Genomic DNA, 13644 nt, shown 5'->3' on the forward strand with positions numbered 1-13644 from the left:
ACCTGCCACCACCTCAGTCACCCAGGACCATCCCCTGCCCTGTCGTGGGGGCAAGTCTGTACCCAGGGGCCTGGATGGGGTGGGGGTCACCACCTCCCGAGAGCCCTGAACCCCAGATGGGCCCTCAGAAGACGGTCTCTGGCTGACCAAACACCTTTCCCTGAGATGGGCTCATGGCTCCTGGACAGGGACCCTTGGGCAGTGGGTTTGTTTTCTGTTCAGCTGCTTCAGTAAATGATTAGACCAAACCACTGCCGTGTGGTCTTGGGGGCCCCAGCGCTGGGGGTGGGAGCCTGGCCCAGCCTCAGGGGTCAGGAAGCAGGGACCCACTGGACCCACACCCCTCCTGCCCACCTGCCTGCCAAGATACCAGAACCTTCTACCACCTCAAACTCCAGGGAGGATGCTGGCCACGTGGAATGACTCCACTCAGCGGGCTCACATCCCAGCCGAGGAAGCCACAGGCCTCCCACGTGACCTTCCAGCCGCCCAGGGAGGCCTGCCTGGCTCTGTCCCCAAGCCGGGACCCTCCCCAGCCGGAGCTTTCCTGCCACCACGGCATCAAAGTGGGGCCGTGTCTTCAGCCAGGGACCTGAGATGCGAAGACAAGTGGACGAGAGCCACTGGGCAGAAGCAGCCTGTGTGTGCTGCAGGTGAGGGGACCCTCCCAGTGCTGGCTCTGTCCTGTGTTTTCTCAGTGTCGGGCATCAAGCAGCATAAAGGAAGGGGGGGCGTGCTCCCTCCGCACGGAAGGCCCAGGTCGAGGAGCACCTTCTGACCCTCTTGCTGGCCCCTCTGACCCTTGGCACGTATCTGTCCCACTCTGGGGACCACACATCAGTAGGGCTCAGCAGGGTTTGATGGGGACCCCCACACTCCAAACGCCCCTTGGCCATTTGGTCGGCACTGAACTTGCCAGCCCTGTGTCCCCGTCCCGTGGCAGGTCCTGGGATTCTGAGGGGACCTGTGCAGGGGGTGGAGCTGCTGGCTCCAGTCAGCGCTGCTTCTGGGCTGAGTGGCTGGCGGGGGAGCCATCGAGCGGGAGGAGTCAGGATCCTGATGCCCCTGAGTCACGGCACCGGAGACGACAAAGTGAACATGCAGTGTTGTCAGCTCCGGGATGGTGCTGTAGGAGTGGCTGTAGGAGGACCCAGAGTCCTGCGTTTGTCCAGCCTGCTGACCACCTCACGGTGTGGTCATCTCCGATGGCTGAACTGGGAGCCCTTCGCATGGGGTGCCCGGTCCTGTCCAGCACTCCCCTGCTGAACTCTGAGCACAGGTCAGGCGTCTGAACAGGAGTCACGACCCCAAGCAAAGCCTTGCCCCCTGCCTGCCTCATCTGGAGACTTGTTTGGCCTCTGAGCACCAGCTGTGGTGCCACCTGGTACCTGGCAGCCCCCCCAAGGGCCAGAGGATGCCAGACCCCAGGCCAAGTGACTCCTGGTAGCCATGTGGGCTGTGGGGCCAGGAGTGGAGCAGATGGGAGATGGCATGAGCATGGGGGGTTCTCCTGGTGCACATGAGGGGCTGGGGCCCGAGTCACCCTGACCTCAGGCCCTGACGAGGCTGCATCACGGCAAGGTGGCCTTGTCCCTGCTCTTAGATGCAGAGGGCCCAGTCCAAACAGGCAAACAAACAGGAGCACAAGTTAAGACAATGACGAGCTGTCCCTACCATAGCTACTGAAACAGCTAAAATAAAAACAGGGCCAACACCAAGCGCTGGTGAAAATGCACAGAAATGGTCTCCCACGCATTGCTGGTGGGGCATGAAATGTGCTGCTATTCTGGAAACATCCACTCAGAACGTGCATAAAAACAAGCACAGGGCCCACCGTCGCACCCCCAGGTGTCACCCTGGAGACGTGCACACACACGTCCACGCAAACACATGCAAATACACGTGCACGGACATCGACAGCGGCTTCACTGTCTCACAGCAAGGAACGGGAGAGCCCGCGTGAATAACAGCTGGCCAGCGCATGTGCTCAGCGGAGCGTGCTCGGCTAGGGGACCGCAAGTGCAGACGCCGACGTCAGCCAGTCGCATTCTATGTGGCCTCATTCCTAGGAGACAGAAGAGATTAGTGCTGCGGGAGCCAGGGACCGGGGGCATGACAGAGCCTTGGGGGGACAGACCATGTCCGGATCTTGATTGTGGCAGCAACACAAATCTGTGCGTGAGAGAGTATTTCACAGCTGCACACACACGTGCACACACGCACGCCTGTGAAGAGTGGTAAAGTGGAGCTCCGTCTGCAGTCAGTCGACAGCACATGTCGGATTCCGTTTGTCACCTCGGGGGTCACCGCTGGGGGGCCGTGTGAGGGTTACACTGCACTGTCCGCACTAGTTTTGCAACTTCCTGTGATTCTATGGTCAATTCAACATAAAATGTGTTTCAAAAAGCTCATCTTTGATAATGTTGGAGGTGATGATTCCCCCCCACCTTTTTTTCCCGTTTTCCAAATATATACACATAGTTCCAGTTAAAAAAAAGATAACTAATGACCAGGGGATAAATTTAAACCGGGGCAGTGCTGGAAATAGGGCTTCCTTCTAGAAAGACGTTGGCGTCCACCCAAATAACAGGAATAAAAAGCTTCTGGAAATCCTTCACCGATGCAGCACCGTGTTTCTCACCGCACACCGTGTCTGCTCGTGTGAGAAATATGAAAGAGTGCTGTGCCGTGTCTCTGAGGCCCTAAAACAACTTTCTGAATTATGTCCCAGCAACATAACAAATCACATTATCAATTAACTTCTACAACAGAAGTGGCGTGCTGTAACAGAGCCAAGCGTGAACAAATTACGTGGCTGAAATTTATGTAACCCTAAAAAGTACGCAGAGAAGAAAGATCACTTGGAATTTATTGGCCATAATAGGAGACAGAAGGTAATTCGGATGGTGGGGAGCCCTGACACGGTGGCCAGACCTGCACGTTCTGAGCGTGTTCCACGAAGGACACAGTGGGGCGACCAGCCCAAGCTCCAGAAAAGGACCACAAGGCCAGGTGACCCTGTGTGAGGGGCGAAGGAGGGAGCCGGGCAGCCGGCTCTGGTCCAGACTGAGCTCTTAACAGCCATTGACCTTGAGCTGGTCACTGGGAACTTCATCGCTCCCTGAAAATGCAGCAGCTGACCCAGAGCCGGGCCTGGCCCCACGGCCCGCCCCTGTGTGCAGGAGGCAGCAGCCCACAGCCACAGTCCCATGTACACGCCCTGCCCTTTCCACATGGGTCCCGGCCCCTCTGTGACCCTTTCCCTCCGTCTCAGGCTGTCAGTGAGTGTCTTGCTTATCAATCATCTTTCTAAAAGTTTGACTTGTTTTCTTAATCTATGTCTCAAAAGCACTGACTTCTACATTTTTACAATGAGTGCTTTTAACAATGCTTATTGTGGGAAATTTGGAAAGTAAAGTGCTCACAGATGACACCAAAGGTCAACATTTTGATGAATTTCCTTTTTTCTCTGCCTTTGGTATCCTCAAGTCCCTTGTGTTTTTACTTGATGTGGTAAAGGACTGCCCGTTTCAAGGTTTTAAAATCGGAATCCCCATCTAAAGCATCTCTACCCGCCCACAGGCTGCTTGCAGCAGGGCTGATGCCCACAGCACTGAGGTAGGCCTGCCCCAGCGGTCGGTCACCGGGGAGGAGTGTACAGGGGCCCTGCCGCCCCAGCCCAGGAACGTGGGCTCTGGTGCCCACTCGGGGTCACAGTTGTGTGACCGGTAAGGTGGGTCGCCCCAGGTCCAGGCATGGCGTTCATTTCTCATTTAATCCTCATGGAATAGCGTCACCCAGGCCCAGACCGCGGTCCATCACACGCCCTGCCTCTTGCCAGCCCCTGGCCGCCTCCGTCTGCCCCGGCCCCAGTACTCCTCGCACGGGCTCTCCAGGCTCTGGGGACCCTCCCTGGGACTCCCCACCAAGACCCCCCCCCCTCTCCTGGGAGGCCAGGCCATGCCTCACCGGGGCCTCTCTCCTCTGCAAGTAGTTAACTCTTCACACTAAAAAGGCTCCCAGAGTGATTTGGATTAAGAAATTAGGCAGGTTAATAAAACGAAAATGTTCCCAGAGCTTTGTATATAAATTTCTATTAAGTTCCCTCATCCAGCACTGGTCCTAATAGTTTAATTTCTGTATTAAATAATTAAAACTCTATTTTCAATTGCTGTGAACAATTGTTTTCCTTAATGATCTTTCTAGAGGAGCCAGTAATTTTACACCTTGTAAAAATGATTAACTGCGTCATTATCCCATACCCCTGAAATATGGCCCGGCAACTTCCCCAAAGGCCATCTGTATTCAATTAACGCCCCCTTGCGCTGGACGCCCAGGAGTACTTGGGCCGTGAGTGCCCGTCCTCTCATTTTATTATGACGATGATGAAGATAGAAGCAACCAGTTTAATTATCCCATTTCCAACAGTGAAATCAATTTGCAACACGGCTTCACCCTTTAAAAGGAGATGACAAAGGCGGCAGAGTGGTCCCTGGGAAGGGCGGAGCGGGCTGGAACCACGGCTGCCGGCTCCCTCCGCTGGGCCCAGGGGCCTGCGCTCAGGGAGTGGCCCCAGGAGCTGGCCCCTCCCTCTAACCACACGGTGGCACCCCAGGCAGCTTCTGCGTGGAGCGTTTCCCTGTGGGAGGGACCCACAGGGATCAGCAGAGTCCTGGAGGGGCCTGCGACCCCCGCCTCTCGGGGTCTTGTCCCCCAAGCGGCTGCCGGCTGCCCCCACCACCCAGGCCCCCAGCAGCAGATCTGCGAGGTCTGACAGCCCCCTGGAGCCACGCGGACACCAGCCTTCAGGGGAAGCCAGGGGTCCTGTGGGGATTGATGGCAGCCCGCTCCTTTGTCAGGGTGACTCAGGGGACGCGCCCTGCCTCGCCACTCAATCACGCGGCGCTGTCGGCTGATATAATCTAACTGTTTGACGTTTTTATCACAATTCATGGTGACCACAGGGAGATGACTAGATTAATACTCCATGTGGTTGGCTAATGGCCGGGATGGAGCTGACGGGCCAAATTACAGGGGAGCTCTTAAATTTTCTTATTATAGATTTCAATTCTTTGTGACAAGAGGCAAGAGACGGTGTTAAGATAATAAGATGCTGGCAGCATCCTCCACTCTGTGGCCCCGCCCTCCTCCCTTTCTGGGCACCTGCTCCCAGCAGGCTCTGGGCTAGGCTGGGCTGGGGGGGACACGGGGCCACCCTTCCTGAGCCCTGGGATCTCTTCCCCTCCCCTGCCCCCAGGACCATCTTCTTCCAAAAGAGGCCTTTGAGATCAGAACTGCCCCCAAAGAAGGTGCAGCTGGAGCCCGGAATGAAGCCGCTGTGGGGCGCCCCCTGCTGTGGAGACGCATTTTCTCAGCTGGTAACGGGTCTGTTCACCAGCCTGGTGGTCAGCCGGATCTACTGCCTGTGGGCTTATTTGTGATTCATTCTTTTCCTCCCTTTCTGTTATTAATGCTAGTTCTTAGTGTAATCAGAGCTCTGTTTTTTTCCCTGTCATAGACATTGAAAAGCTGCTTCCCAGTTTCTTTAGTTTTTCTTTTTATTTATTTATTTTTCATTGGGGAATATTGGAGAACAAGTGTGTTTCTCCAGGGCCCGTCAGCTCCAAGTCGTTGTCCTTCAATCTAGTTGTGGAGGGCGCAGCTCAGCTCCAGGTCCAGTTGCCGTTGTTAGTTGCAGGGGGCACAGCCCACCATCCTATGAGGGAATCGAACCAACAACCTTGTTGAGAACTCTCGTTCTAACCAACTGAGCTATCTGGCCTCCTCTCCGGAAGCTCAGCAGCAGCTCATTGTCTTCAATCTAGTTGTGGCGGGTGCAGCTCACTGGCCCATGTGGGAATCGAACCGGCAACCCCGTTGCTCAGAGCTCGCTCTCTAACCGAGTCATCCGGCTGCCCCTCCCCCCCCCCCAGTTTCTTTATGATGGGCTCCACTCTAAAAAATATTTCACACATTTTTTTCTGGCATCGATGTGATTTTTTTCATGATGGTTCTGACTGGCAGGGAGCCAGGCCCAGCTGTGCCTCCAAATAGCCGGCCTTCAGGGTAAGCCCGCCCCCATCCCAGGCCAACGCTGTACCTGCCCCACAGGGCCCTCCCCACGCAGCTCCTGGGACCCCCACCTGCTGGAGAGCCTGTCCTCGTCCTTGGGGCTACCCAGGTATTCTGCCATGGACTACTCTCACTTATTGTCCGTTTAAGACTCGGAACTATGTGGAAAGCCTTCTGTGCACAAAATCAGGTGCAGGAGGCTGGGTGTGAGGACTTGCTGGACAGGCCCCCAGCCACCCAGGGGTCGGCTGGCCTGGGGAAGCCCCTCCCCATGGGGCAGCCCCTGTCCTCTCCAGGAAGGGCAGCTGTGGCTGGACCAGCCCAGGCTCTGCAGAGAAGCTCCAGGTGGAGGCTGGGATATCCAGCAGGGGCTTGGCATTGAGGACAGAGTGCGAGGCAGCTGACAGAGGGCGTGGCATGGAGGCAGGAAAGGCCCCTGAGCTCAGGTCTCAGTGTGCGGTGCAGACCACACTGAGCCCCACAGGCAGGGTGTCGTGTCCGTATTTCCCAGGGACCTGTCACCCCCACAAGGTGAGGTGTCCGGGCACAGATGAACTAGGTACCGTGTGACCCTGAGGGCTCTCAGAAACGCTCCAGAACTGCCTCCTTTCCTGTGTCTGAGCCGCTCCCACAGGCCTGGCCCTCTCCCATGCTGCCATTCAGCTGCTATGTGACCTGTCCATGGGTGACTCACTCACGGGACACGTCCTGTCTCTAGATCTCTGCCCAGATGGATGGAGCTTGCTGCACACACAGCAGGAGTTCACCAGCTGGCCCACTGCTTCCTGAGCAGCTAACGCCCTTCCTCCAAAGTAGCGGCTGGCCCCCACCTCTCCTTTCCAGTCCCCCACCACCATCTGCTCTTCACAGGCCTTCAGACCCCCTGGGAGCAAACCCCAGAACTCCAGGGATGGCCTCACCGGGCCTCCATGCCCAGTGTCTACGCTGAATCCCCACCCACACTGATCCACGCTGCCCATTCACATATACTTGTGAACCACTGGGACGCCAGGCCTTTTTTTCCTAGACATGGCAGCCTGGAAACCCACGAATAACGGTATCTGTGGTCTTCATCACCAGAAGAATATTATTTGAAAACAAAATTGTTTTCTATCCAAATCTTTGAGAACGGTCATTCTACCAAAGATGTTGAGAATGGTGCTCTGGCCTGGGACCAGCAGGGACGCCCGGCAGGCAGAGCCATGCCCCAGACTCTGTGGTCAGCCAGCCTCAACCACTGGAGCCCACGGAGCCACCTGCCTGCATCTCTGCATGCCCAGGACGCCCCTGAGTGCCCAGGACATACCTGTGTGGCCATGACCCACCTGTGTGCCTAAGACATACCTGTCTGCCTAGGATGCCCCCTAACTGCCCAAACCTAGCAGGGTGGGGGCTCCCCTTGGCCTGTGGGTGGTAGGAAGGGGGCTGCGATCTCCCACGACAGGATCCAGAGGTGGGGCTGCTTTCTGCCACCTTGGGGAGGGAACAGGACCTGGCACCAAGTCCTCTTCTCATGGGCGTTCCCGAGCTGCCCAAGTTCTCTGCATGGGGCCTCCTTTGGGGAGACTTGAAATCTAGTTCCAGGCACAAGGAGCCCGTTGTACTGGGGAGTGTGGTTGGGGGCACTCGGGTCATCCAGAGGTCCCCACCCAGGATGGGTCCAGTGTGCCTACCCTGTGGCTTAAGGGGCCACCTTCCCCATGAGCTGTGGCCTTTCCTTGGGTTCTGTCTTACTTTGGGGCCTTTAATATTTTCAAGAACCCTCATTGGGAAGGCAGTGCCCATTCTAGAATACATGGGGCTCAACTGTAGAGGGCAGCCTGGGGGCACCCCATGCGGAATGAGTCAGGGACCTGTGACCCAGTGGGCCCCTGGCATTATCCCTGAACTGGAGAAGATGAGGCGGTTGGCCTTGTGGCCTGGTCCAAATGTGCTCCAGTGATGTCCCCCACCTGGTGCTCTCTCTGCCTGGGCCTGACTCCTGGTCAGCTGGAGATGCTTCCAGCCACCCCCCGCCCCCGCCGTTCCCATGGGGCTTCCTGGGTCCTGTGGGGTGATGGACATGCCTAGGGTCCCAGGCCTGGAAGGCACTGGCTGGAGGGTGGGCTCCTGGTGGGGGCGGTGGGGGCCGGCCTCCCTGGGCAGCTCCTCTCCTGGGTTTGCTATCTTCACTTGGGAGCAGGAAGGACCAGCCCCAGACAAACTGGACCCTCCCGGAGGCTCCATGTCATCTCCTGGACAGCCCCCAGTGCCCCCCTGCACCCCTACCTGTCCACAGCACCTAAGTAAGCTGCCTGGTGTCCTTCCCCTCACTGGCCTCCCCACTACATAGGGCCCCTCGAGTCTCTATGGCCACCAAAGGGCTGCAGCAGGACAGACTTCCTGTCTGCTCAATAAATCAGGCAGTGACAGGAGGAAGTCATGAGGATGTCACCCAAATGCTTGTCCCTACCCAGCAGAACTGTCCAAGCACAAATAGTCTCCTCCCGCGAGCTTTGGAAAGAGCCCTTCATGACTCTGGTCATGTGTCCAGCCAGCTTTTGCTCGGACGCTCGGTAACAAGTGTCCCTCCACCAGCTCGTGGGGGCTGGTTTCCCAGCCGCCCTCCTCCATCCTCGCAGCAGAACACTGGTGACACGTAGGGGCTCCTGGAGACTGTTCCTCCTTCCATGGGCACAGCATCACCTGGCCAAGCTGGACAATCGGAGGCAAGTGTCGTCCTCCCAAGAGAAGCAAAGTGAGTCACGTGGCTCGGCAGGGTGACCTCTGGCTGAGAAGGGGTTAACCTTAGATTCATCTCATTAGATACAGTCATTCCTGGGTGCTTTGTGGGAATAGTAGCCATAAAACACAGGTGGCTCTGGGTCCTGCAGACCAAGCCACATCCTGATGCCACAGGCCACCAGACCTGGCGGAGGGGGTGCCCATACCCCACCCCTGTGGCAGGACGGGCTCTGTGGGCCTGGAAGCTGCATACAGACCCTGAGCCCAGACCAGACTGCTGGGCCCAGCTCACTTCCCTCCCCAGCCCTGTTGAACCCTTTGCCTAGACAGTGGATGGCTTCAGTGGGGGCCAAAAGCCCCTTGGACATTGCAAGGAATGCGGGGTACACCTTGCTTCACACAGTAGGCAGGTCCCCTGTGGGACAGAGCCCCAGAGAGCAGTTTCCAGGCTCTCGGCCTCCTGTGGAAAGGTGCTGCTCGGGTAGTAGACGGCCATCAGCTGTGGCTATTTGGTCATCTGCTGTTACCGGTTAGCCATTGGCCACTGATATAACTGCCGGGGCTGAGCTAGCAGGCGCACATTGCAGTTAGCAAGTGAGGCTGGTTGGCAGGCAGAGAAGTGGATGGTAGATTGCTCATCGTGTGGCTCCTACTTCGTGTGTGCGTCTCACCCGGCTGCCAGAGAGACTGGGGTGCAGGAAGACCCCTTGCTGGGGTACTGGCAGATGTTTACTCCCTCTGTCTCCAACCCAGCTGCCAGCGAGGATATAGTGGTATGATTCCCCTATCTGAGGCTCCGTGGATGTGCCTTTTTGACACCCTGTCATGCAGGGTGTCATTTGGGGTCTCTAGTCCCGCTCCTCACATAAGAACACAGGATATGATGAGGCCAAAAAGGAACACCCACGGAGCCATAGATAGGGGAGTCACACCACTATATTCTCACTGACGTCTGGGTTGGAGACACAAGAAGCAAGAGCCACACGATCCGCAACCTGCCGTCCACTTCTCTCTGCCAACCCACCTCACTTGCTAGCTGCAATCTGCTGTGCTAACCATAATCTGCTCTTGCCAGCTCAGCCCCCATCTTCTTGCTAGCCCCCGTTTTTTGCTAGCGTAGCCACAGCAGTTATCTTAGTGGCCAATGGCTCACTGGTTACAGCTGACGGCCAACTAGCCACAGCTGATGGCCATCCAATCACAGTTGATGGCCGTTTACTACCTGAGCCAGCACCTTTCTATGTGAGGCTGAGAGCCTGGAAACTGCACTCCTGGCTCTGTCCTCACACGCCCCGTGTGACATCCCCCAAAGTCAGAGGGACTGCTCCCACTTATAGGACCCAGTAACCTAGGGCACCCACTCCGGTGCAAACCTGCCGTATGGGTGGCAGCAGCTGTGATGGCTTTCCTTAGATCGAGGGCTCCCTGCCTGGCTGCCTGGGATAGGTTGGGGGAGGGGGCCCTCGACTCTTGTCTGAAACCTCACTGGGGTCCAGCCCTCCACACCGCAGTCCAGTGACCCTTTAAAATGCAAACCGGCTCTCATCACAGACAGCTTCTCCCATGGAGGCTGAACCCCAACACCCAGGCTGGCCTCTGGGCCCCACCTCACGTTGCTGCTCCAGCTCTCTCCCAGCCCTGCTGTTCTGGGAAGCGGCACCCCCACCCCCAGTCACCCCTCACTGTGCCCTTGTCAGACTCAGTTATCAGTTGCTGTGCGGTCGGCCTCTCAACCCGTGACCAGCATTTCACAAAGACCTGGGGACAGCTGGATAAAGCTCAAGCCACAGGGCTCAGGCCAGGCCCACGGTGGGGCAGCCCCAGCCACAAGGCCACAGACAGACATCATCAGGAAGGGGCACCCAGGGGCCTGGGCAGGCGCTGGCCATGGCACAGCTCAAGGCTCACCTGCCAGAAGCCTCCATACAGGGGACAGACCTGGCCTGGACTGTAGCTAGGAGCTCTTCCGGAAGTCTCCACCTGGCCAGTGCTGCTCGGATCCCATTCTGGGAGCACAGCTAAAGGCGCCCTGACACAAATCTTTTACTGGGCGCTCAATTAGCGCGTTTGGCATACGGTCAGACCCCCGGGAGAGTATTCATTACACGACCGCACATCTGGTACCCGCAAGGCCCTGGGGAATTAGCTGAGCGGTGATTTACGGCACCTCTCTTTGTCCTTTCCTCAAGGAGATGAGATTCTTGGGACCCAGGAGAGTGCTTCTGAGGCACCGTCTGGCTGTCTCCCTGAAGGCTCTGGTCTCTGCAGTCCCAGCAGTGGGCCGCCACCTCCTGGGAGTCCTTCCTGATTTAGGTAACTGCTGTGATTCCCCCCTCCCCTGGCTCCCATGTCCACAAGGCACAGTGGGGGTGGGGAACGATTTCTAGCAGGGTCCTTCTCAGATCGGGGGGAGTGATGGCCTCACTTTCTAGGTGTGCAGAAGGTTCGAGAACTCTCGCCCTGCCCAGTGTGGGTGTGGCTGCAGGGGACTGGTTACCACAGGCCTTCTCCTAGAAGCAGGAAAGCCCAACAAAATGGCACCTGCTAAGAAAAGCTCCCAAAGCAGGAAGGGCAGGCAGGCCTGGGGCAGTGTGGGGGTGCAGGCTGGGCACAGCCTTTGCCCTAACCAGATCCACAGAGGATGGTCTCTCCTTGAGCTCCAAGCTGCCTCTGCTGGGAAGTCATTCACTCAGCCTTTCATTCATTCCAACTCTGCCCAGTCCGGGGCCCCTGGGGGGTGGGTGCCTGTCCTGGACGGGAACCCTGCAGGATGCTGGGAGAGGAAGTAGGCGCCTGTGGGATATCCACATGGAGAGCTCGAGGTCCAGGCAGCAGAGCTGCGGGGTGGGGTTGGAGGGGCCTGAGGGAGGAAGACTAGATGTGGGTGCTGCCCCAGGGGTAGGGAGTCTGCTCAATGCCGTCCCAAGGGCCGCCATCAGGCAACGGAAAGCTGAGGCTGCTCTGAAGGGCGGCCAGGTGAGCCAAGAAGAGCGCAAGAGGACCCCTCTCAAGGAGCTGGCCTGTGGCGTGAATGAAGAAAACCAATGTGCTGTGCGTGGGCAGAGGGGGACACACGCCTGTGGGGCACCTCGCAGCAGCCACGTGTATCTGTCCCCAAAGCAGAGAATGACTCGGAGTCCTGGAGGTCAGCTGGAAAGGGGCAGCCGCACAGGACGCGTGCACCCTGCACCCCGCGTGTCCCAGCAGCCAGGGTGGCGCTTGGCATGGGCACAAAGGCCTCCTTTCTCGAACCAGATCTCAGCGCCGACCGCTGCGATCCCCTTAGGAGAAGAGAGGTGGCGCCAGCAAAGTGATGGAAAGAACTCAGGTTGGGGAGGCAAGCTGTGCGGTGTAATTCTGTATACTCTCTTGTGGATGTTACATTTATCAAAATAAATAACCTTTAAAGAAATAAAGGAACTGGAGTAGGGTGGCAGCTGGAGTGCGGGAGGGGGTCTGCAAGGTGGGCGATGCCTGGCCGGTTCAGAGATGCCAGAACGTTCACAGAGGATGGGCTGTGGAGAGGGCTCCACCCTCCCTGCCATCTAAGTCCCACCTCCCTGGGCCCTGACTGCCCAGGCTGCTTCCTGCCCCGGCGGGGCGGGCAGCTGCGGCTCCGCGGCATCCCTGCCCACTCCACCGCTCGGGCCACCCCCCACCTGCCGGGGGCCCAGTCTCCTAAGGCCTTTCGAAGTCTTCCTGGGGAAGATGCTCGGCTCACAGAGTCCCTTTGGGGGGCCCGCACACCCTTGATGACCTTTGGCTCAGGGTTCCTGGAGGCCCTGATCCCCTACCCCAACCCTGACACCGGGCTCTGGAAAACCCTCTGAAGCGTGGGATGGGGCTACATGTTCATTTCTTTATTCAGCAGCATTTATTCAGTCCCTGAGGCACCCCGAGACCTTGAGGTGCCTGCACCCGGATGCTGGCATGCCCGGTCAGAAAATGCATTTAGGAAGTGCCCTGAGCGGAAGAGAGGGCAGGGGGAGGCTGAGTGTGAGGGTCCAGCCGTGACCCCAGGGGAGGAGGAAGCGAGCCAGGCAGATGCCAGGAGAGTGGTCAGGGGCCGAAGGCCGGCGCCGCGATTGGGCCAGTGGGAGGGTCAGGGGGTGGTGAGGGATGCGCCGTGACCGCCTCTGCAAAGAGAGGCGCCCAGAGCGACAGCCATGGGCAGGGGTCCGGGCAGCACTTGCCCCAGGCGCCTTTGCTGGGGATGGGGTGGTACTTGCTCCAGCCCCGCCTCCTTCCGTAATTCCAGTGCCAGCTCATCCTTCGCCTCCTCCGCGGCCCCCTAGCGGCAGGCGCACCCACCCCGCCCCCCACCGGTTAGGGCTCCCGCCCTGGGGGCCCCTCCAGCTTTTGGTCCTGGTGACCTCGCCTCTTCCCTTTCATCTCTGAGCACCTCGGCCGCGAGCGCGAAGATGACAACTGGGTTACGTCAGCGGCCCACCGACGCCCGTATCTAACATGAATGTGGTTACCTCCTCCAGCTCCCAGAGGCGAACTGCTCACAGGCGCGTGGTGACAGGCAGGGCCCCGCGCAGGGGGCCGCCCCAAGACCCCAGCACAGAGTGGGCGTGGTCGGGGCCTCACAGGCACATATCTTCACTTCGGTGATAAGGTCTTTTGCGAACTCGGTGCGGTTGCGCTTAGAACCCCAACTCCTTTGCCAGGAACAAGCCCCTGCGACCCGGCCTGTCCCTCTCCCCCCACTCCCCCTTCCTCCGCTAGGCCGGGCTCTGACCTGCCCAGGGTTTGGACGCCTGCCGTCCTGGCCGGCCCTCCCAAGAGACACCGTCCCTGACCCCCCACCCCCGCCCCACGCCCTAAGGATCGATCGTCGCGTCC

General features: G+C 58.3%; 1 protein-coding gene across 1 annotated transcript in view; it reads left to right on the plus strand.

Annotated features, from left to right (window-relative positions):
• CFAP46 (cilia and flagella associated protein 46) overlaps positions 1-2003 on the plus strand; it is a 90051-nt gene extending 88048 nt beyond the window's left edge. Inside the window, exon 59 of the mRNA XM_033129774.1 lies at positions 399-2003. Coding sequence (XP_032985665.1) covers positions 399-778 — 380 coding nt within the window. The 3' untranslated portion in view covers positions 779-2003. The remainder of the gene's footprint in view (positions 1-398) is intronic.
• The last annotated feature ends 11641 nt before the right edge of the window (positions 2004-13644 follow it).

Source organism: Rhinolophus ferrumequinum, chromosome 16, assembly GCF_004115265.2.
Source record: "Rhinolophus ferrumequinum isolate MPI-CBG mRhiFer1 chromosome 16, mRhiFer1_v1.p, whole genome shotgun sequence".
Taxonomy (NCBI): domain Eukaryota; kingdom Metazoa; phylum Chordata; class Mammalia; order Chiroptera; family Rhinolophidae; genus Rhinolophus; species Rhinolophus ferrumequinum.